Below are 24,552 nucleotides of genomic sequence, written 5' to 3'. Positions count from 1 at the left end.
CCTTGTAGATAAGTTGGTCAGCTGAGGACTTTTTTTCTTTCTTTCTTTCCTTCTTCCTTTCTTTTTCTTTCTTTCTTTTTTGCCTTCATGGTTATTGCTGGATCTCAGTGCCTACACTACGAATCCACCATTCCTGAAGGCCATTTTCTCCACTTTTGTTATTATTGTTATTGGATAGGATGGAGAGAAATGGAGTGAAGAGGGGAGACAGAAAGGGGGAGAGAAAGATATAGACACCTGCAGACCTGCTTCACTGCTTGTGAAGCGACCCCCCTGCAGGTGGGGAGCCGGGGGCTTGAAATGGGATCTTTATACTGGTCCTTGCGTTTTGTACCATGTGCACTTAACCCGCTGTGCTGCCACCCGGCCCCCAGCTGAGGACTTTTTCTAAGAGGATCCATCTCATCTCCAGAGTAAATCAAGATAGATGAGGCAAGCCACCAGTGTTAGCATTTTCACTCTGCTGTCATGTCTGTCCTCAGAGTCCCTCTGAAAAGCATGTTGGTGATTCTAGAGACTGCTGAGTTCTCTGTGTATGAGGGGCAGGAATTTCCGTGAGTCATTTTGACTGGCTGCAGTCATGGCAATTTGGTGTCCGGGAACAAGATGACCATGGGTGTGTAATGCTCCTGGGCTTGTGACCGTGGTGACTCTTCTCTGTCAGGTTACAGTCCTTCCCTTCCCTCCCCTCCCCTCCCCTTCCCTCCCGTCCCCTCCCCTTCCCTTCTCTTCTCCTTTAAAGGCCTCTCATTTGGCTCCATTTATTAGGAACAAACACACACCCACGTTTTTTCATTTTATTTAAAGCAACAGAGGAGATGCTAAATGTAAATCTGAGTGGTGGAAAAAGCATTCTGCACCCATGTCCCTGTGGGCACAGCATCACCAGTCCACAAGAGGGACTCTAGGAGACACCACCTGAGCACTGAGCTCAAGCCACAAGGCATGTGCTAAGTCACCGCGCAGGAACTCGCATGAAAGAGAGTGAGTGAACTAGCCAGCTGCCTCTCAAGAACCACTGGAAGCAGCCAAAAGAACATACAAAAGAAAAAGGGCAAACACAACCTGAGAAAGTCTCACACCGACTCCATTTCCTGAGTGATTCAGAGTTGATGTCGGACTCTTTCCTCACCAAGTAAAAGCGTACTGCCTCACACTTTCACCACAGGAGGAAAACCAAAGCAAAGTACTTAAGACTTTTCTCACAAACACAGGTATCTCGTTAACCTATGTTTTATTTTTGAGTAAATCCATTATTCATTATTTCACATTATAAAAAGTAACCACACACATGTGCATTCACAAATTAGATCATCTTTATCATACATCAATATACTTAAAAAAACAAATATCTCTAATATCAATATAGTTCTATGCTGATTGCATTTTGAAATAGAGAAGCTGACAATAGCTTCAGACAGTTCATCTCAAGAACTGGCATTTCACACTTAAGAACTGTATGTGTCCCACAGGCAGACTCGGATGGACAGATGTGCAGTGGTACACAGAGATGCTGTTGACAGAGCTTAGGCATGATAGCTTGGGATAACAGCTGGTTCAAACTAGAGTCATCATTCTAAATAAGTCAGGATAAAAACAACCTGAAATGTAAACAAAGTATTTATAAAATAAATCCTCCTAGGAAATCATCAATCGATCATTCTTTAGGTAGTTGGGGAGAAAAGTTACCCGAAATCCTTGTAGAATTTTCCTAGCCAAAGGTAAAGCTTGCAAGGCCTGGGCTCCACTCAAGGCCGAGTCACAGTGGGCAAGTGCTGTACCCTTTCCACTTATTATTTCCACAATATTAGAACTCCCTGGCCACATTATTACTCGAGAAGCGCATGTGATACCTCCTAGGGAATCGAATTTCTAACATGGAGAGTTTAGCATCAGCTGCCTTTATGTCTCTTTTCCACTTGTTGGAAAAAAAAAAAAAAAAAAAAAAAAAACCAAGGCCCAGCCACTGCAGAGCTTCTCCCACTCCCACCAGGTGCGTTGCCTCCAGGCGCCTTTGTTTTGCCTCTTTCATCATGCAGGTGATTTAAGGATTGGATTTTCTGGATTTTCTTTGGAAGAAAAGGGATGGGAAGGAGAAAGGAAGAGAGGGGGAAAAAAAACCATGAAAAATCTTATCCATCCTATGCTTGAAAAGATAAATATAGTCTACTTTGAATAAACCGACAGATGAGAACGCAGATAAAATGAACACGTGGCTCTCGCCTTCAAGCTCACTACAGTCACCTCTGATTACCGAACCCTCGCACGCACCTGACAGAGCATTCAGTTCCACTCATTCATCCTTTCCCTACATTTTTAAATAACTGTAATGGGAGGAAATAGCCTTAAATATATGCCTGAGGAGACACACGCTACCATGTGGGAACACTTATGACTGATGTCCGTCAACACTGGGGGGACACCACTGAGACACAGGGAAGAGGGAAGAGGCGACCTGTGCTGTGCAGAGTCATTCAGGCAGCCAGAACTGAGATCACGAAGACAGACGTTCTGAAATTACTTTGTGGGAAGCGTCAGTGTTGTGGTCTCTTTCACTCTCTCTCTGCCTGTCTCTACCTACTTTCTTTTTTTTTTTTTTTTCATTAAATAAAAACAAAAATCAGGCAGGGGAGACAGTATAATGGTTATGCAAATAGACACTCATGCCCGAGGTTCTGAGGTCAATCAATTCCCTACACTCTGAGGTTCAATCAATTCCCTACACATCACCACAAACTAGAGTTTAGAAGTGCCTTAAGTGGGGGGGGGGAAAGTAGATCCTCAAACTTCTCTTGTGGAACAAGAAGGGCAGAAAAGAACATAAGATTGGGGCCAGGTGGTGGCACACCTGCTTGAGCGCACGTTACAATGAGCAACGACCTGAGTTCGAGCCCCCAGTCTCCACCTGCAGGGGAAAGCTTCACAAGTGATGAAGCAGGGTTGCAGGTATCTCTCTCTCTCTACCTCTCTGTTACCCCCTCCCCTCTCAATTTCTGTGTCTGTCCAACAAATGAAGATAATTAAAGTTTTAAAAAGAAAATAACAGAAACTCAAAACATCACCTTAAAATAGCACTTAGACTAGAGGTTTCAAAATAAATGCATTACCCATCAAAATTCTACCCTCAAAAATACAATCATTCAGAAAGTATCTAACTCCCAGAGGCATGTGTGAAAATGAATCTCTTTTTCTTTCTTTCTTCCTCAGGCATGAAAATCTTATTGTATAAGCACTATGCTAGCTCCCTAACCCTCTCCTTGAATTCCTAGTAAGTCCCCACTGCGGACTCTTGCCATGCTCTGTGGACACTGAAGTGGGAAGGGAGGTAGCTGGGGAGAGAGTGGCTGGGCTGGGCACTTACAGGGCAGCTTTCCGAGGCTGCATGTCCTTACTGCCAGCACTCTTGATGTCCACAGGGTTTGCTGTCCCCCGGGAGGTGCTCGGGAGGGGCGCACTGGAAGCAAAGGTGGCTGGAGCACTGCTGGCATTCCGAGGAGTCCAGAACGAGTCATCTGCAAGGAAGGCGGGTACACGGTCAGACACACTGAATCCACCCGGACAGGTGTCACTTACAGAAGGAAGGTTCACGAGCACTTCCGCTTTTCTTTCTAAAACCACCTAAGGTGCGGCATGTACACAGCAGGCAAGGTGAGACGTTGACTGCAGCCCGTGAAGGCCTCCACAAACCAGGCTTATCACTGCAGACGTGTCCTCCTGTCCTTGCTCCTCCCCTTCCTAGATGCCTCAGGGGACACTCTAGGTCCGCTTGTATTTTCTAGAGTTGTATATAAGTGGGATCATACACGAAGTGCTTTTTAAAGAGTTTTCTTAATCCTGTATTTCTTTCTTTTTTTTTTTGTGGAGGAAAAATTTTATTTGACTATTTTTAAAAATTGCCACCAAGGTTATTATCACTGGGGCCCAGGCCCTACGCGATGTACCCGTCTCCCTGTTGTATGGCAGAAACAAAGACGGGAGGGAGAGGGGCAACAGGCAGGCTTGCAGGGCTGCTTTACCATCTGTGAAGCCTCCCCAGTTGGGGACCAGAGGCCTGAGCCCTGAGCACTGTGCATGGTCACGGGCTCCCTACCAGGGCCACCACCACCCAGCCTATCTAGCTGTTTCTAAAATGCACCAACCATGGGTGAAGAGGCAGCTGTTTTAAGACTGTCCTGCTCTCAACACAAAACCTAACCTGACAAAACAGCTTTCGAAGAACTTACAATCCTCTATTTCTTATTGGATAGAGGCAGAGAGAAGTTGAGAGGGGAAGGAGAGATAGAGAGGGAGAGAGAGAGATACCTGCAGCCCTGCTTCACCACTTGTGAAGCTTCCCCCCTGTAGCCAGGGGCCTGAACCCGGGTCCTTGTGCACTGCAATGTGTGCACTTAACTAGGTGTGCCACTGCCTGGCCCTCTTGTGTCTGCCACAGCAGACAGCTGCACAGAACAGTACCTCATGCCTGCCTCTGCCTGTCAAAATGCCAGCCTGTTTTAAAAGCTATCTCAAAAGATGTCATCACCTTGAGGACTATCTTAAGTCCCACAAGGAAAAAAAAATATCTTCTCTATATGAACACAATATATATGCTAAACAAGCTTCTTCAATTTCTCTTTACAGTTGAGTAATTGTGACATTTACGTCGATATTTCATCATGTAAGAAATGATAATACACAACAGGAACCTTTTTCTAGCCTAGAAACTTAAGAGATATTTCATTCAACCTGTATTTTTTATATTAGTGATTTAATATTGATTTACAAAATTCTAAGATAACGGGTATAATTCCACATGTTTCCCACTGCCAGAGTTGTGTCCCCATTCCCTCTATTGGAAACCCAAGGTCACAGATATGGGTTGATTATTATTTCTATGACCATCTGTCTATATTTATATATTTGCCCACTTTTTTTTTTTTTTTTGCTGCCAGGGTTATCACTGGGGCTGTATGCCTGCACTATGAATTCACTGCTCCTAGAGGCCATTTCTTTCATGTTATTGGATAGGACCGAGAGAAATTGAGAGAAGAGAGGAAAATAAGGAGAGAGAAAAATAGACACCCGCAGATCTGCTTCATCACTTGTGAAGAGACCCCCCCCTTCAGGCGGGGAGCTGAGAGCTCAAACTGAGATCCTTGCAAGCAAGGGTCCTCGCACTTCATACTATGTGCGCTTAACCCCCGGGCCCCTTATTTGCCCACTTTTTCCATGGTCCTGCCTTCTCTTCCTAAGTCACACATACTACTTCTGAGTGTCCTTCCCCTTTCCCCTTCTTTTCCTCCTCTCTGGGTCCTGATGGAGTTGGAGTTCAGAGCCCTCTGGCTATCTTCCCTGAACATTTACCCCTCTGGGGGTATGGGTAAAAAAATTCTTATGAGGTGCAGAAGGTGGGAGTTCAGCTCCAGGTGAGGTCATTCAGACTGACTGTCGACATACACATCTGGCTCTCTCAACATCTGAAACAGGGCTCTCCAGACTCTTTTCTTTTTTGATTTTGCTTGAACTTTCCATACACCCACAATTCCCACAGAGGTGGCTCTCTATTGTGAAGAAGGCTCTCAAAGTCTGTGTCCTCAGGAGTCAGGCGGTAGCCCAGAGGGTTAAGCGCACGTGGCACAAAGAGCAAGGATCCCAGTTCGAGCCCCTGGCTCCCCACCTGCAGGGGGGTCACTTCACAGGCGGTGAAGCAGGTCTGCAGGTGTCTGTCTTTCTCTCCCCTCTCTCTGTCTTCCCCTCCTCTCTCCATTTCTCTCTGTCCTATCTGACACAACGACATCAATAACAACAACAATAAAACAACAAGGGCAACAAAAGGGAATACATAGATATTTTTTTTAAAAAGTATGTTGTCCTCATAAAGATTGTATGTCTTTGTCAAAAGGAAACAACGGTTTTGTTACTTACAGATCTAACTTCAAGAAACGTGGACGCCCTAAAGCAGTAACTGCCTAACTGTCCAACTCTCAGGTTTCTTTCAAAACAAATTTATAAAGACAATGTTTATACAGACAGGTAGGCCACTGAAAGGAAATCTTACTTAATGAAAGTAATCTTAGAGTCCTGGTTTCCACTTACCAGTTAGTGAGATCATAGCAGAAGTCTTTGCTAACCCTGAGGCAGAAGACGTGTAAGCCATTGTAGGATTTTTACTGGAAAAGAGCGTGACTTAGTTTATATACAAAAGCAGGTTTCCCTCAACCCCACTCACCCATCTTTTCTAAAATATGTAATGCTTTTCTACTTCCCAGACACACTCTGTACATCACAGTGGCTGACTGGTCTGACTTAGGAGTACCTCCTCAATCTTTCGCTGCGTCAGACTATCATCTGTTCTTCTGAGCTCAGCCAAGACTGGTCAGGGGTATAACGTTTTCTTGAAATAATGTGACCTTCGGTTCTAACCTCTTTTGTCCATCTTACTATGACCCTTTGCCTAAAAACTACAAGTAGATCTAGTGACCATGAAAAGCATAGTTTAAAACCATAATAAGATATTTTTAATACTTTATTTATTTGTTGGCTAGAGACAGAGAAAATCCAGAGGGAAGAGAGGGAGAAAAAGAGACACCTGCAGCACTGCCTCACTGCTCACAAGGCTTCCCCTGGAGGTGAGGAGTGGGGGCTGGAGCCAGGTCCTTGCACTTGGTAACGTGTGCCCTCCACCCGGCTTGCCAGTGCCTGCCCCCTGAGTAATCTACTTTTAATAAAAGAAAAGTCTTTTTTTCATACATCATGATTTTTCTGAAGTTGCCTTCAATGCAGTGGGGCCAAGCTAGAGCCTGGGTTGCACGGGTGGCAAAGCAGGGTTCTATCCAAGTGAGCCACTTGGCCAGCCGATGACTCCCCTAACCTTAAATCTTTATAATATTGTCTGCTGGGCAGAGGGTAAAGGAAACATTCATCTGTTGTCAGAGCAACTTTATTGGCTTCGCTTTATCCCTGAAACATGCCAGTGGCTTCTTTACAGTAACAAGCGGAGACCTACATCCGTTTCCAAATGGGATCTTTCCATGCCCGCTGAGAAGCTCAGTGGCAAGTGACAGCAGCACTTCCTTCCCAAGATGACACCTGAGCCGTATGCTCGTCTTGGAATGTCAGGAGAGCGGGATACCCTCGTACAAAATGTCAGACCACTATAAACAAACAATCTTTACAGAGAACCTTTACAGATGACTGGCCTACAAAAATTTCAGAATTAATTCCAATTTTTAAAAATACTTTATTTATTGGGTAGAAACAGAGGGAAATTGAGAGGTGAGGAGATAGAGACAGAGAGAGAAAGAGAGACACCTCTACCACTATTTCGCCGTTCATGAAGCTTTCCCCCTGCAAGTGAGAACCAAGGGCTTGAACCCAGGTCCTTCCACATTGTGACATGTCTGCTCTACCAACTGAGCCACCACTTGGTCCCCTAATCCCGATTTTTGTAAAAATGCACATACTCTGCACAAGTCGGAGTAAGGGACTATAGAATAAAATTAAGCTGAGCTGTGAAAATCTGACAGCCCGTACCTACCTAGCACACTTGTCTAAGTTGCCATATTTAGAATGAAAAGCTTGACTGTTAAAAGACTGGCTTCGGATCAGTTTGGATTTCCTGACTTCTTTGCCTAGAGCAATGAGCAGAGGGGAAAGCGCCATTGTTCAGTTCATCCTTTCGCCCAGCCCTGCCCCCCACCCCCTTTCTTCCCATCACCCCATTCTTGGCAGAGCCCTCAGGGTTCTGGCCCGCTGGCCTCACAGTGAGCTGGCTGCAGGACTCACCCCCACCCCCATACACCCGCCAGCAGAAGGAGCTCTCAGCACAACTAGCAACAAGGCACAAGGTGTTTCAGAATAATCTGTCCCTGTAGTTAGTTTGGGAGGGCACAAACTGAACTCATTTCCTACTTGTTGACGGGGTGCCAGAAGAGGGTCCAGGAACAGCAGTGGGGGTGTTCTTGGGCAGAGCTGCTGGTGTTTTCATTTCTCTGCCTGAAACAAAGTCTGTTGTGCCGTCCTCAGTTTCCAGGCACCTCCACACCCATCTGCCTGGCTGAGCAGCACTCGGCCAGATACCCACGTTTTCCAGCTACATAGCTTCATCTCAGTCACTCAGGGCTCAATTTCAAGGTATTATTGCTGTGAGTAAATTTAAGCTTCATCTTTCTTTCTTTCTTTCTCTCTCTCTCCCTCTCTTTCTTTCTTTCTTTCTTTCTTTCTTTCTTTCTTTCTTTCTTTCTTTCTTTCTTTCTTTCTTTCTTTCTTTCTTTCCCAGAGCAGGGCTCAGCTCTGGTTTATGGAGGTGCTGGGGATTGAACCTGGGACTTTAGAGCCTCAGGCAGGAAAGTCTGCATGACCATTATGCTATCTCCCTCCACACATTTATGCAGTCTACCCCCACCCAGCTTTTTCTGTTAAAGGGTTACACACTTACTAACTCAAACTATTCCAAGCTATTTTTTCAGTGACCAAGTTTTGAAAACAACATTCAAAAGAAGAAGACAGAAAGTGAGGCAATCTTCCCTATCCAGTGAAAATTCTGCACAACCTTTTGAATCCTTTGTACAGTGACTGTAAAGGAGCTGGGAGGTGTGCAAAAGACTCACATCTGAGGCTCTGGGGTCTATCTGAAAACCAATTTCTCTTGACGAAAAAGTATGACTGAGTGCTGAACACACAGGGAAATTACTTACGTTTCTTTTCAAGGGTTTTTTCACTCATGGACCTTCCATCATTCTGTTGCTTCTCTTTCTCTAATTGTTCCTAGTATTAAAACAGGATCTTGGCATTAAAAATCAGCAGAAGTAGATCTAGAAAACTACTCTAGTGGGAAAAATCATTCTATTTCTTAAAGATATAAGTATTTTTAATTTTATAAGCAGATCTTATAAAATACATTAAAGAAGTATTTTTTCTTTCCAAATTAATATCTAAAAATGTTAGAGATCTCTCTCTGTGTGTGTGTCTCTCTCTCGTGTGTGTGTTTACTTGATTGGGAAAATGATGGTCTAAGGATTGCTGTCATAGCTTCCCCCCCCCTTTTTAACCTACTCAGAATTGTACCCTTGGAGGGCCTGTCAAACTAAAGAAATGAGTTTTGTATCATCTTTATCATGAGCTTCTGTTTTCTAGAAGATGTTTACTGATTCCCATCAGAAAGATACTTTTTATTCTTGTTCACTTCCATTTTCTGGAATTTTTTAAATATTTACTTATCTATTTATTTATTTAAATGAGAGATACACAGAGAGAGACACCAGAGCACTGCTCAGCTCTGGCTTATGGTGGTACTGGGGATTGAACCTGAGAACTTGGAGTCTCAGGCATGAAATTTTCTTTGCATAACCATTATGCTGTCTCCCCAGTCCCTGGAATATTTTTAAAATATTGAGAAAGTGGCCCAGGTGGTGGCACAGTGTATAAAAACTGGACTCTCAAGGTCGGGCGGTGGTGCAGCGCTTTAAGTGCAAGTGGCGCGAAGCACAAGGACCAGGGTCAGGATCCCAGTTCAAGCCACTGGCTCCCCACCTGCATGGGAGTCACTTCACAGGCGGTGAAGCAGGTCTGCAGGTGTCTCTTTTTCTCTTCCCCTTTCAGTCTTCCCCTCCTCTCTCCATTTCTCTCTGTCCTATCCAACAACAAGGACATCAACAACAACAACAATAATAACTACAACAACAAAACAAGGGCAACAAAAGGGAAAATAAATAATAAAAAAAATTAAAAACTAGACTCTCAAGCATGAATCCCTGAGTTCAGTCCCCAGCAGCGCATGGGTAAGGACTCAGGTTCAAGTCCCCGGTCCCTACCTGCAGGAAGGAAGCTTCTTGAGTGAAGCAGAGCTGCAGGTGCTCTCTCTATCTCCCTCACTAGCTCCCTCTTCCCTTTTGATTTCTCCCTGTCTCTGTAAAATAAATAAATAAAGTGAAATTAAAAATTACTATTTTGAGGCCGGGTGGTGGAGCACCTGGTTGAGTGCATATGTTACAATGCGCAAAGACCCAGATTCAAGCTCCTGGTCCCCACCTGCAGGGGGAAAGCTTTGCAAGTAGTGAAGCAGTGCTGCAGATGTCTCTCTGTCTCTCTCCCTATCTGTTCCCCCCCCCTCTTAATTTCTGGCTGTGTCTATCCAATAAATAAATAAAGATAATAAAAAATTATCATTACAGGAGCTGGGCAATGGTTTGAACTCCATTCACCACCTGCACGGAGGAATGCTTCACAAGCAGTGAAGCAGGTCTGCAGGTGTCTCTCTTTCTCTCTCCCTCCTTCACTATGTCCCCCTCCCCTCTCAATTTCTCCCTGTCATATCCAGTAAAATGGGGGTGTGGGGTGGCCTCTGTGAGCAGTGGTGACTTGGGTGACTTTGTAGAGCCAGCATAGAGCCCCAGTGCTAACCCTAGAGGCAAAAAAAAAAAAAATCATTCCATTAAAAAACCCCATAAAATGCCTAGGGATAAATCTAACAAAGGCCTTCCCTGAACTCTATATCAACAACACAAAAGTTACTAAGAAAGAGAACTAGAGAAACAGAGCAGGCAGCATAATGGTCATGCGAACAGACTCTCATGCCTGAGGTTCCAAAGTCCCAGGTTCAATCCCCTGCACCATCATAAACCAGAGCCAAGTAGTGGTGGTAGTGGGGGGCGGGAGAGCAGCAGCCAGTGTTGATAGATGAGAAGATTGAGTATTCAGAGGGACATTCTCCAAGCTGACTGACAGAACAAGCTGGGTGGACAGAATTTCACCAGGCTTCTCACAGAAACTGAACAAGGCGATTTGGTATTGCCAAAAGATAAACATACATGTTCAGGAAACACACACAGAGGCTTATTGTGGTGGTCAATCTCAATATATATATATATATACATATATATAATTATTATATATAATATATATTTATTATATATATTATATATTATATTATTATATATAATTATATTATACTATATTATATATAATTATATATCTCAATATATATATATCAAATAATCATACCATGTACCTGAAACTAATTTGTTATATCACAATAAAAACAGAAATACACACACACACACACACACACACACACACATATTGGACATTTAATTTGTTTAAGACATTATGATGACAATGCAATGGAGAACTCAGGCAAATTTTCAACAAGTGATGCTGGGATAAATATAAATATAGAAAAAGAAAACCAGGAATAAAAAGTCAGCTTGAGATGTATCACAGACTTGAATGCAAAACTAAGCTTTAAATTTATTAGAGGAAGACAGAAAAAAAAAAAAAACCCACAAATTTGCAAGATTCTTAGGACCAAAAAAAAAAAAAAAGGCAAGCATTTTAAGAAAAATCAACAATTTTGAAAGTACTTCACTAAAATTAAAAACGTCTGCTCTTCAAGTGGTACTCTTAAATGAATGAAAAAATCTTAGTCACAGACTCGAAGAAAACAGCTCCGCAATGTGCATCTGACAAACACTGTGCATTATAGGGGCCAGGCGGTGGTGCACCTGGTTAAGCACACACATTACCGTGCACAAGGGCCAGGGTTCCAGCCCCTGCTCCCTACCTGTACGGGGAAAGATTCACAAGGAGTGAAGCAGGGCTGCTGTCTCTCTGTCTCTCTCCCTATCTCTATCTCCTCTGCTCTCTCAATTTCTCTCTGTCTCTAATGATAAATAAGTAAAAAGATTTTTTTAAGCGCATTATGTGACATGAGGAAATATCTAGTGGTTTTGGTGGTGGTATGGTCTCGTGGATAAGCCATACAACAACCAACGCTCATCCAGCAATGCACACAGAATATACGCAATCAACTGCACAGCAGCTAGACGCCACTGAAGCTGGAGTTTTCCTTCAGTCTGGAAGAGAACAGAATCAAAGGATCAGAACTCCTCTCTAGCCAGTAAGCTTAATGTCAGAGCACAATCAACAAAAAACACCCTGTCAGCCCGTGAGCACAGTGACACACCATCTCTGAGAGCAAACACCCTGTCAGCCCGTGAGCACCGTGACACACCATCTCTGAGAGTAAACACCCTGTCAGCCCGTGAGCACCGTGACACACCATCTCTGAGAGTAAAACACCCTGTCAGCCCATGAGCACAGTGACACACCATCTCTGAGAGCAAACACCCTGTCAGTCCGTGAGCACCGTGACACACCATCTCTGAGAGCAAACACCCTGTCAGCCCGTGAGCACCGTGACACACCATCTCTGAGAGTAAACACCCTGTCAGCCCGTGAGCACCGTGACACACCATCTCTGAGAGTAAACACCCTGTCAGCCCGTGAGCACCGTGACACACCATCTCTGAGAGTAAAACACCCTGTCAGCCCGTGAGCACAGTGACACACCATCTCTGAGAGTAAACACCCTGTCAGCCCGTGAGCACCGTGACACACCATCTCTGAGAGTAAACACCCTGTCAGCCCGTGAGCACAGTGACACACCATCTCTGAGAGTAAAACACCCTGTCAGCCCGTGAGCACAGTGACACACCATCTCTGAGAGTAAACACCCTGTCAGCCCGTGAGCACAGTGACACACCATCTCCGAGAGTAAAACACCCTGTCAGCCCGTGAGCACAGTGACACACCATCTCTGAGAGCAAACACCCTGTCAGCCCGTGAGCACCGTGACACACCATCTCTGAGAGTAAAACACCCTGTCAGCCCGTGAGCACAGTGACACACCATCTCTGAGAGTAAACACCCTGTCAGCCCGTGAGCACAGTGACACACCATCTCCGAGAGTAAAACACCCTGTCAGCCCGTGAGCACAGTGACACACCATCTCCGAGAGTAAAACACCCTGTCAGCCCGTGAGCACCGTGACACACCATCTCCGAGAGTAAACACCCTGTCAGCCCGTGAGCACCGTGACACACCATCTCCGAGAGTAAAACACCCTGTCAGCCCGTGAGCACAGTGACACACCATCTCTGAGAGTAAACACCCTGTCAGCCCGTGAGCACAGTGACACACCATGTCCGAGAGTAAAACACCCTGTCAGCCCGTGAGCACAGTGACACACCATCTCCGAAAGTAAACACCCTGTCAGCCCGTGAGCACAGTGACACACCATCTCCGAGAGTAAAACACCCTGTCAGCCCGTGAGCACAGTGACACACCATCTCTGAAAGTAAACACCCTGTCAGCCCGTGAGCACAGTGACACACCATCTCTGAGAGTAAAACACCCTGTCAGCCCGTGAGCACAGTGACACACCATCTCTGAGAGTAAAACACCCTGTCAGCCCGTGAGCACAGTGACACACCATCTCTGAGAGTAAAACACCCTGTCAGCCCGTGAGCACCGTGACACACCATCTCTGAGAGTAAAACACCCTGTCAGCCCGTGAGCACCGTGACACACCATCTCCGAGAGTAAAACACCCTGTCAGCCCGTGAGCACAGTGACACACCATCTCCGAGAGTAAAACACCCTGTCAGCCCGTGAGCACAGTGACACACCATCTCCGAGAGTAAAACACCCTGTCAGCCCGTGAGCACAGTGACACACCATCTCCGAGAGTAAAACACCCTGTCAGCCCGTGAGCACAGTGACACACCATCTCCGAGAGTAAAACACCCTGTCAGCCCGTGAGCACAGTGACACACCATCTCCGAGAGTAAAACACCCTGTCAGCCCGTGAGCACAGTGACACACCATCTCCGAGAGTAAAACACCCTGTCAGCCCGTGAGCACAGTGACACACCATCTCCGAGAGTAAAACACCCTGTCAGCCCGTGAGCACAGTGACACACCATCTCCGAGAGTAAAACACCCTGTCAGCCCGTGAGCACAGTGACACACCATCTCCGAGAGTAAAACACCCTGTCAGCCCGTGAGCACCGTGACACACCATCTCCGAGAGTAAAACACCCTGTCAGCCCGTGAGCACCGTGACACACCATCTCTGAGAGTAAAACACCCTGTCAGCCCGTGAGCACCGTGACACACCATCTCTGAGAGTAAAACACCCTGTCAGCCCGTGAGCACCGTGACACACCATCTCTGAGAGTAAACACCCTGTCAGCCCGTGAGCACCGTGACACACCATCTCTGAGAGTAAAACACCCTGTCAGCCCGTGAGCACAGTGACACACCATCTCTGAGAGTAAAACACCCTGTCAGCCCGTGAGCACCGTGACACACCATCTCTGAGAGTAAAACACCCTGTCAGCCCGTGAGCACCGTGACACACCATCTCCGAGAGTAAACACCCTGTCAGCCCGTGAGCACCGTGACACACCATCTCCGAGAGTAAAACACCCTGTCAGCCCGTGAGCACAGTGACACACCATCTCCGAGAGTAAAACACCCTGTCAGCCCGTGAGCACAGTGACACACCATCTCCGAGAGTAAAACACCCTGTCAGCCCGTGAGCACAGTGACACACCATCTCCGAGAGTAAAACACCCTGTCAGCCCGTGAGCACAGTGACACACCATCTCCGAGAGTAAAACACCCTGTCAGCCCGTGAGCACCGTGACACACCATCTCCGAGAGTAAAACACCCTGTCAGCCCGTGAGCACCGTGACACACCATCTCTGAGAGTAAAACACCCTGTCAGCCCGTGAGCACCGTGACACACCATCTCTGAGAGTAAAACACCCTGTCAGCCCGTGAGCACCGTGACACACCATCTCTGAGAGTAAACACCCTGTCAGCCCGTGAGCACCGTGACACACCATCTCTGAGAGTAAAACACCCTGTCAGCCCGTGAGCACAGTGACACACCATCTCTGAGAGTAAAACACCCTGTCAGCCCGTGAGCACCGTGACACACCATCTCTGAGAGTAAAACACCCTGTCAGCCCGTGAGCACCGTGACACACCATCTCCGAGAGTAAACACCCTGTCAGCCCGTGAGCACCGTGACACACCATCTCCGAGAGTAAAACACCCTGTCAGCCCGTGAGCACCGTGACACACCATCTCCGAGAGTAAAACACCCTGTCAGCCCGTGAGCACCGTGACACACCATCTCCGAGAGTAAAACACCCTGTCAGCCCGTGAGCACCGTGACACACCATCTCTGAGAGTAAAACACCCTGTTAGCCCGTGAGCACCGTGACACACCATCTCTGAGAGTAAAACACCCTGTCAGCCCGTGAGCACCGTGACACACCATCTCCGAGAGTAAAACACCCTGTCAGCCCGTGAGCACAGTGACACACCATCTCTGAAAGTAAACACCCTGTCAGCCCGTGAGCACAGTGACATACCATCTCCGAGAGTAAAACACCCTGTCAGCCCGTGAGCACCGTGACACACCATCTCTGAAAGTAAAACACCCTGTCAGCCCGTGAGCACCGTGACACACCATCTCCGAGAGTAAAACACCCTGTCAGCCCGTGAGCACAGTGACACACCATCTCTGAAAGTAAACACCCTGTCAGCCCGTGAGCACAGTGACATACCATCTCCAAAAGCAGCAGCTCTTCTCTTTCTTTCTCTTGATCCAGCAAATCCTTCTCGTAATTTTTTTTCTGAAACTGCTTAATGTTTAAAAGCAAAATCATGGAACATTAGTGAACAGCTTCTTCCGAGTTTTAAATATTTCTTTTAATAGAAGGCAAAAAAAAATGTACTTACAGCATCCAAAGACATCTCCATTCTGTCCAACTCTAATACCGTCTACAAAGGAAGTTTCACGAATTAATCAAAGTCATTCAATCATTTCCCAGAGTGGGATTCCCAGAGGAGACCTGCTGTGTGGTTGGGCCAGCCTTCTCTGCCCCCCTCGAGTTTGAGCTCCTGTGCTGCCAAGGCTCAGCCTGCAATGCAGGCGGCTAACCGGGAAAGCCTCTACCGCTCTTCCTAATTCTGCTCTGTATGTTGGTCGGCCTTTGTGTGTTCAATCCAGAATCTATTTGAACTCTTAGATTTTTAACCTTATTTTTTAAAAAATATATTTGTTTATTATTGGATAGAGACAGAGAGAAACGGAGAGGGGAGAGGGTGACAGAGAGGGAGAGAGACAGAGAGACACCTGCAGCCCTGCTTCACCACTCAGGAAGCTTTCCCCCTGCAGAAGGGGACCAGGGGCTTGAACCTGGGTCCTTCTGCACTGCAATGTGAGTGCTTAACCAGGTGCGCCACCACCTGGTCCCACTTTTAACCTTACTAAAAGCATCAAATGAGGCTACAGACCTTCACATGCCAAAGGCATCTACTGCGAACACAGTGCTTATTCAAATCGCTGTTTCATGCTGGCCTTGATGGAAATTCTACGATTTATGACATGAAATCTTCCTTCTAAGCAAAATCACTTTTCATCAACTAGAGTGAGCTATTCTGTTTTTATTTTATTTATTTATTTATTTATGTTTACCAGAGCCCTGCTCAGCTCTGGCTTATGGTGGTGTGGGGAATTGAACCTGGGACTGTGGAGCCTCAGGCAGGAGAGTCTCTTTGCATCACCATTATGCTGTCTCCCCCTGCCCAGCTATTCTACATTTATCCCGAAGTTTTGAGTAGCTCTCAAGGCACCTCATGAGTACCTCAGATTATAAACATTATACCACACTTTTTCTCCCCCATGGGATAAATGTAACTTTGCATTTAAAATACAAGTATTCCAGGGGAATTCACTGAAGATTAGTTATCCATTAACTCTGTGATGTCATTTTGTGTCTGTTTACCAGATTAGTTTGAGTTAATAAATCCTTCCAGGAATTTAACTAATCCTCTCATGCTGTTTTTATTTCTTGACAAGTTAACTTTATTGAGTAAACTTCTATAATTAAATGGCAGCACAGAACTGGCTAGCAGAAGCAAGTTTATGTATGTTGTAAAGTGTATGTGTGTGTCACACTTGATATGTTTTGGGCTATTTCTGTAGATGAAAGAGGAGTTCACATCTTAGTAAAAATAAATGTGTACTGATACTGTTATCAAGTCACTTTATTTTTAAAAATCCTTCATGTGTCATTTAGCACTAATCTATAGCAAAAAAAGAAAAGTGTCACCATCAATACTAATATACAATACGCTAATAAATTGATTTCTCTAGCTATAAATAAATGTTCAAAAACTGTCCTGAAGTTTACATTCAGATTGCTAAGACTTGATTTAGCCTCATAAAAATATATCACGTAGAATAATTTTTGTTAACTATAGAGTCTTTTAAGGTTTAATTTCAGAAATCCAGATTGTCACAGTTTCGGACTTCCAGCACTGCCAACCACTACAAATGAAATCACAGACTAAAGTGGAACAAAACAAAAACTACAAGACACAACGTCACGGTATTGAAATCAGAAGGCCCTCAGAGCAAGTATGCAGAGTTTGGTTTTGCCTCTTACTTAAGGGATTCAAGGGTTTTAGTTCAAGAGCCTTTAAAAGTCAAACAGGGAACTAACTCTGAGGAAGTTGCAGGATTAAGTTCCTGTCAAATGTGACTTCCTCAATGTCACCAAAAAGTCTTCCTGGATAATAACTGCTTACCAGGTCTGGTGATGAACAGCACTGAATGAGTATTAACTGAACAGTATTAACTGAGTATTCACTGAACAGTATTAACTGAACAGTATAAACTGAGTATTGAGTATTAACTGAACAGTATTAACTGAACATTAACTGAGTATTCACTGAACAGTATTAACTGAATGGTATAAACTGAGTATTGAGTATTAACTGAACAGTATTAACTGAGTATTAACTGGACAGTATTTGACTGAGTATTCACTAAACAGTGTTACCTGAGTATTAACTGAACAGTATTAACTGAGTACTCACTGAACAGTATTAACTGAACAGTATAAACTGAGTATTGAATATTAACTGAACAGTATTAACTGAGTACTCACTGAACAGTACTGAGTATTAACTGAACAGTATTACCTGAGCCCTTGAGTGTGCCGAGCTCTTAATGGAGTTTATGCCAAAACGGATAAAATGGGCCTAAGGTCTCAGTGCCCATTAAAAGCAGCAGACCAGCTCGCTCACTAGTCCAGCCACTCCGGCAAGGATCACCTGACACACAGCTTGCTGTGCATCAAACTGCACTAGCCCCAGTGTGACCAGCACGGCTGCCATGGAAGACGCTGACGCGCTGTGTCAGGAGTAACACTTACTCTTTTTACAATAGCCAGGACGTCTTTATCTTTTTCTTGACACAGGAGTTTCCTCACGCACATCTCTAACTGCTGGAGTAAGTGCTTGTCTGCAGGGATCTTCAAGGTGGACTTCACTTTGGGCAGCAGGTAGCAAAGCTTCATTCTGGAAGAAATCCAACAGTGCTTGCTTGCTTTTGAGCGGATGAGTCACGGCAAGCTGAGTAATAGTAACAGGAAGCGGGCAGCTCAAGTTTCAGATGGTCTGGTTACTCAGCAGCAACATGAGCCTAGAGGGCCTGTCCTCTAGTCAAGCATTCACCACGCTGTTTACTGAGAGATGGGGGAGGCCCACACCAGGACTGCTGGTACGGAGCTTACATTGTAGCAGAAAATAGGAAAGCAACCAGGGAGTCTCAGAGGGAGAGGGCTGTACTTTAATATTTTTTTTGTATTATCTTTCTTTATTTATTGGATAGAGACAGCCAAAAACCAAGAGGGGAGGGGTGACATAGACGGAGAGAGACAGAGACACCTGCAGACCTGCTTCACCACTTGGAAAGCTTTCCTCCTTCGGGTGGGGACTGGGTACTCGAACCCAGGTCCTTGTGCATTGTAACATGTGCACTCAACCAGGTGTACCACCACCTGGCCCCCAGAGGGCTGTAATTTTACAACAGATAGTCAAGGAGAGCTTCAGTGAAAATATGATTTTCAAGCACTGAACTAAAGAAAATGAGGCAGAGAACCACGGAGGACTCCAGAGCAGGCAGCAGCTGCAGCAAGAGCAAGCTTCCTGTAAAGGGGGCTTCAGAGCTGCCCAGACCAGCAACTGGCCAGAGACCTGCCAGAGGCAATGGGAAGCCAACCTTCCCGGGTTCTGCAGGCACTGTGGGGACTGACTTGAGTTCTGGGGTGTTCTGTATTTCTTTGTAGCTAGATGATGATGATGATGATGCAATGTATATTCTTGAGACAGTTAAGTCCTCTTCCTAGAATTAGATTTTTAGGATGTTTTCTCAACTGCTTGACACCCCTAGCTGCCTTTTCAGGCGGTGGAACATGTCGCAAAGCATGAGGACAGGTGTAGGGAATCCCGGTTCGAGCCCCCGGCTCCCCACCTGCAGGGGGGTCACTTCACAGGTGGTGAGGCAGGTCTGCAGGTGTCTGCTTTTCTCTCCCCCTATCTTCCCTTCCTCTCTCCATTTCTCTCTTCTATCCAACAACGACATCAATAACAATAATAACAACCACAACGACGATAAAACAGGGGCAACGAAGATGAATAACATGGCTTCCAGGAGCAGTGGATTTGTAGTGCAGGCACCAAGCCCCAGCAATAACCCTGAAGGCAAAAAAAAAAAAAAAAGGAGGAGGAGGAGGAGGAGGAGGAGGAGGAGAAGGAGAAGTCCTAATGGGGTGGGGAGATAGCATCATGGTTCTGCAAGAGACTTTCATGCCTGAAGCTCTGAAGTCTCAGGTTCAATCCCCAGCACCACCATAAGGCAGAGTTGAGCCTTTCTGTCGTCTCTCTCTATTTCTTTCATCAAAACGAAATAAATAATGTTTTTAAAAAGAAGTATGCACATTAAAATTTTGCCTTTCATTCCACCAAAAGTAGGGAAAGAAGATCCCTCTCTGGATTTCTCTGCTCTGAAAACAGCTCTGAGCAGACGAGATTCACTCGGTGCTTCTCAGGTGCCCCTGAGTCCGGCGATAATTCCTCCAACTAAGGGGCCCAAACTCCTCCTGAAAGACTCCGTTTCATTGTTCGCTGAATCGAGACATTATCAAGGTAGGAGGAAGCCCACTGGTGTGCAAGAGAGCCCTGTCCTTACTACCACCACGTGGCCCCTCTGAGGCTGACTGTGAGCACAGTTCTTTCTGAAAAAAGTCACAAAGCTTCATTCCCTTGGTCTTCATTTGGCTTTTGCACTACTAGCTCACTGCTTTCTCTCTACCATCTGGGCCACAGACCACCAGGCCAGAAATGACTTCGTGTCCTTTCGAACAACTTGTTAAGTGCTTGCGAAGTGATAATTCATCACATTGGAAAGGCTTCTATTCCAGGATCACAACCTCAATCAGCCAGTGTTAACAGTAAGGTTGGACCCATCAGTAACTTAGCAAGAGCTAAATTCTAAAGAATTATCAACAGCTTAATGTACATATTCCATAAATTTCAAGTGCAGGCTTCTTTGGTGGAGGTAGAAGACAATTTGTTGGTGGATGAGGTATGCTGACACCTGTCTAAGGAAACTGGGAAACCGTACGCCTAGAACAATAATGGTTTTGGGAAGAAAAGTAAAATTTCCTCCCCTGCACCACCATAAACCAGAGCTGATCAGTGCTCTGGTAAAAAAAAAAAAAAAAAAAAAAAAAAGAAAGAAAGAAAAATTTCCTCATCTTAAGAAAAAAAAGACACAAGTCAAGGCAAACTTCCTTTCATTTTATACCACACACACACACACACACACACACACACACACACACACACACAAAGACATGTAAAAACACTGAAGCTAGTGTGGTTCAGCTTTCTGTGTCTTTTCACACTATAACTGAGAGCGAGAACCCTTTCAATTTGCTCCCCTAAACCATGCTCAGCAAATCCTTTGGCTGCATGTCTCCGTTGCCCTTGGCAGTGCTGCTGGCTGTGTGTGTCTCAGCTTCCACACTACAGGTAGCTGCCTGGCCAAGTCTTCCATAAAGTTAGAGAGTGTTACTGCCGCCTGCAGTTTGTCTCGGCTGTTTATAGCAGACGCACATATGCCACACAGCATAAAAGCGAGTGGGGCCAGCATATGGCAACTCAGCAAGAAGCTCTGGAGCTCTGCTCAGGGGATCACGGCCACTGACTCAGTATCTCCCTCTCCTACAGAACAGACGCAGAGAACACACAGAATGAACACGGGAGCCTGGCTGGTGAGCGCTTTTAAAAGTCTCTGCTCCTCAGCCCGGTATGCAGCGCACACATAACTTGTAAGAAGTTCTGCGTGTACCTCAGTGTCACTGGGCTGTCTGCTGGAACTGGTTAAAACGGCCAGCACTATCTAATCATGATTTTTAAAGAAGAAATACTAATGCTTGCTTGGGAAGAAACAAGACAGATTTGTCTTTGCTGACAAGCAAGGCATTCTAAGGTCTGTTTCATCTAAGCTAACCGTTCATGAATCACCTCCGATGGACACTTACTGGATCTCAAAATTGTGAGGCAGCCTGGAGAAGACAGGCCTGCTTTTCTGAATGAGCGGGATCCTAAAGACACACTAGTCCTCCCCAAGCAAAAAGTAAACAAGCTCTCCTCGGGTCTTACAAAGTTAATCAGTGCTGCTCAGCCTTCTCTCGGTTCAACAAGGCTGCCGGCCTCGCTCTGATAACCGCTCTGCCAGCCCCACAAGGACCTGAGACAGTTTTAGGTGATGGGGAACACCCCCCACCCCTCCAGCCCCCTGCAACCACTCGCTTCTAAACAAGTATAGATTCTTTGATTTTTCAATTGGCCAAGAAGAAAATGCTACATATACTCAATAGATAAACAAGAATGCAATTTCCGACACACAGCAGAACTGGGGCTGGGTTTGGTGTCTTGCACTGCACCAAAGTAAAGGATGTGGGAGGGGAGGTGAAGTGTTGAGGTCCTGGAACATGATGGCGGAGGAGGACCTGGGTGGGGGCTAGAGTGCCGTGTGGAAACATGAGACGTGTGACACATGGACCAATGACTGTGAACTGTGAGTCCTCCACCCCAATAAAGGAGAAAAGAAAGAAATTTCCAGGTGTTTTCTGGGCTTGGTGTACCGTACCTCACATTGGCTACAGGGTCATGTGTCAGCTCAATCGCAGGTAAGAAGAAATATTTACAGAAGAACGATCTGGAGAAGATCTCTATGATGAACTCGCAGGTGTCGAGAAATCGGAGTCTGTTCCAGTAACTCTTCCCTTGGCCCAGTTCTAAGAGTAAGAAGAAGACAAACAGCAGCAGCTTAGATTTCTGACACAGAAGAGACATCTGACAAAATCAGAAACAGAATCCATGACAAGCTGAATACCCTCAACGGGCTTGTTAGCTGCAAGGAAGTAAAGACAAAAACAATCTTTATTTTATTTATAAAAAGGAAATATTGACAAAACCATAGGATAAGAGGGGTACAACTGCAAACAATCCCCACCATCAGAACTCTGCATCTCCTCCCCTCCCCTGAGAGCTTTCCCATTCTCTATCCCTCTGGGAGCATGGACCCAGGGTCACTGTGGGGAGCAGAAGGTGGAAGGTCTGGCTTCTGTCATTGCTTCCTCCAGTTATATTCTGCCTTCCTTATTTCATTTTCATTTTCTTTTCTTTTCTTTTTTGCCTCCAGAGTTATCACTGGGGCTGAGTGCCAGGACTAAGAATCCACTGCTCTCAGTGACCATTTTTTGCTTCTTTTTTATTCTTCCATTTTATTGGATAGGACAGAGAGAAGATGAGAGGAGGGGGAGATAGAGAGGAAGAGAGAGAAAGAGAGACACCTGCAGAACCTCCTTCACCACTTGTGAAGCGACCCCCCTGCAGGTGGGGAGCAGTCCTTGTCCTTAGTACTATGTGTGTGTAACCAGGTGCACCACCACCAGGCCCCAGATATAAATATTTGATTATTTATTTTTTTTATTGCCACCAGAGTTATCACTTTGTCTCAGTGCCAGCACATGGATCCACCTCTCCTGGTGGCCTTTCTTCTCTATATATTTTATTTGATAGGACAGAGAGAAATTGAGAAAGGAGGGGGAAATAGAAAGACAGACACCTGTAGAACTGCTTCTCTGCTCGTGAAGCACACCCCCCCAGAGACTCGAACTGGGTCCTTGTACGTGGAAATGTGTGCACTTAACCAGGTGTGCCACTGGTGGGCTCCCAAAAACAAAAACAACCTTCAGATCCCTAGTTTGTACATCACAAATTAAAAATACCTCAAAAAGCAACAAAAACAGAAATGGATCTAATTCCATAAATATTTCATAAATAGTGAAACACACTATTTTGATCCTTCAAGCGCACAGCTGAACTCACCCCACAAGCATTTATCAAGTATAAGGCCAATCCACTACTTATTTTTTCTCAAAATGAAAGGCAAAGATGACTTACGTTCAATTAATTTCTGAATGACTTCATGTCTCTGGTCTTGCTTGCGATTATACCGCAGAAAAATGCATAGAGTCCTTGATGCTGCCTTCTGGACAGGTAAGACATTCTTAAAGAAATGGGAGAGAGACAGTCAGACTAGTCCCACAGTATCTGTTCTGCACAACGTCGCCTCACAAGTTCACTGTAAGTTACTGGCCAAGAGTGGCCTAGAGGCTTTCTTTCTAAACACCACAGAACATCCTCAGAGTCACACCTGTGCAGCGCCCTACCTAACTTCCCAGTGATGGATATAGACAGAACATCCTCAGAGTCACACCTGTGCAGCACCCTACCTAACTTCCCAGTGATGGATATAGACAGGATGTCCTCAGAGTCACACCTGTGCAGCGCCCTACCTAACTTCCCAGTGATGGATATAGACAGGATGTCCTCAGAGTCACACCTGTGCAGCGCCCTACCTAACTTCCCAGTGATGGATGTAGACAGGATGTCCTCAGAGTCACACCTGTGCAGCGCCCTACCTAACTTCCCAGTGATGGATGTAGACAGGATGTCCTCAGAGTCACACCTGTGCAGCGCCCTACCTAACTTCCCAGTGATGGATATAGACAGGATGTCCTCAGAGTCACACCTGTGCAGTATCCTACCTAGCTTCCCAGTGATGGATGTAGACAGGATGTCCTCAGAGTCACACCTGTGCAGTATCCTACCTAGCTTCCCAGTGATGAATGTATATTTCTCAGCAGGTCTGCTCGGATCCTTCACAACCCAACTCGGAGGTTTCCAGGGAAAAGCTTCATGTCCAGGGGACACCATGTCAAACTGTTCACACGAGTGTTCTAAACACCTTTGCTCACTGAATTTTTTAAATGTTTTTAAATTATCATTTGATTGAGACAGTCAGTCATTGAAAGGGTAGGGGAGACAAAGAGGGCGAGAGACAGCCCTGCTTCACCACTTGCAAAGCTTTCCCCCTGCAGGTGGGAACTGGGGACTCAAACCTGGGTCCTTGATCACTGTAATATGTGCGCTCAACCAGGTGCGCCACCACACCAGCCCCCTCACTGAGTTTCTGTCGAGGCCCAGGATGTGGTGCAGTGGCTAGAGCGCAGGGCTGAAGAGCATGAATTGCTGTCTGCGCTCTAAGCAGAAACTTGATGCCACAGACTTGACCATTCATCTTTACTAAAGTTAAGTACAAAGTATGTGTTAGAGAAAATAAAATCTTCTGCGGTGCAGACTCACACCCATCATCTCAACTTACATGTCAGTGTTGTAATATTCAACTCCTGAAATTCAAATACAGTAAAATGTTCACATTGCTGAGAGAATATTTGCTTCTCATATTTTATACAAGCTATCTCCACTCTTCGGGCTACTATTCTGGGTGG

At 45.6% G+C, this 24,552-nt stretch overlaps 1 protein-coding gene across 8 annotated transcripts in view; it reads right to left on the bottom strand.

Moving 5' to 3' along the window:
- Positions 1–1,217: 1,217 nt before the first annotated feature.
- The window catches only part of PPP4R4 (protein phosphatase 4 regulatory subunit 4), a 66,182-nt gene continuing 42,847 nt past the window's right edge, over positions 1,218–24,552 (bottom strand). The window contains exons 15-25 of one of the 8 annotated variants that reach the window (XM_060180963.1): positions 23,162–23,267; positions 21,843–21,990; positions 18,058–18,202; positions 15,575–15,616; positions 15,400–15,477; positions 8,676–8,745; positions 7,891–7,986; positions 7,517–7,610; positions 6,076–6,149; positions 3,362–3,512; positions 1,218–2,069 (exon numbers count right to left, since the gene is read on the bottom strand). In XM_060180963.1, the coding sequence (XP_060036946.1) occupies positions 2,045–2,069; positions 3,362–3,512; positions 6,076–6,149; positions 7,517–7,610; positions 7,891–7,986; positions 8,676–8,745; positions 15,400–15,477; positions 15,575–15,616; positions 18,058–18,202; positions 21,843–21,990; positions 23,162–23,267 (1,029 nt within the window). In that variant the 3' untranslated portion in view covers positions 1,218–2,044. Of the gene's footprint in view, positions 2,070–3,361; positions 3,513–6,075; positions 6,150–7,516; positions 7,611–7,890; positions 7,987–8,675; positions 8,746–15,399; positions 15,478–15,574; positions 15,617–18,057; positions 18,203–21,842; positions 21,991–23,161; positions 23,268–24,552 lie in introns of those variants that run through there. The other 7 variants (XM_060180965.1, XM_060180966.1, XM_060180964.1 and 4 more) reach the window with 7 other exon arrangements.

The sequence above is a fragment of the Erinaceus europaeus genome, chromosome 22 (assembly GCF_950295315.1).
Source record: "Erinaceus europaeus chromosome 22, mEriEur2.1, whole genome shotgun sequence".
NCBI lineage: Eukaryota > Metazoa > Chordata > Mammalia > Eulipotyphla > Erinaceidae > Erinaceus > Erinaceus europaeus.
This window is presented reverse-complemented; position numbering and strand designations above follow the sequence as displayed.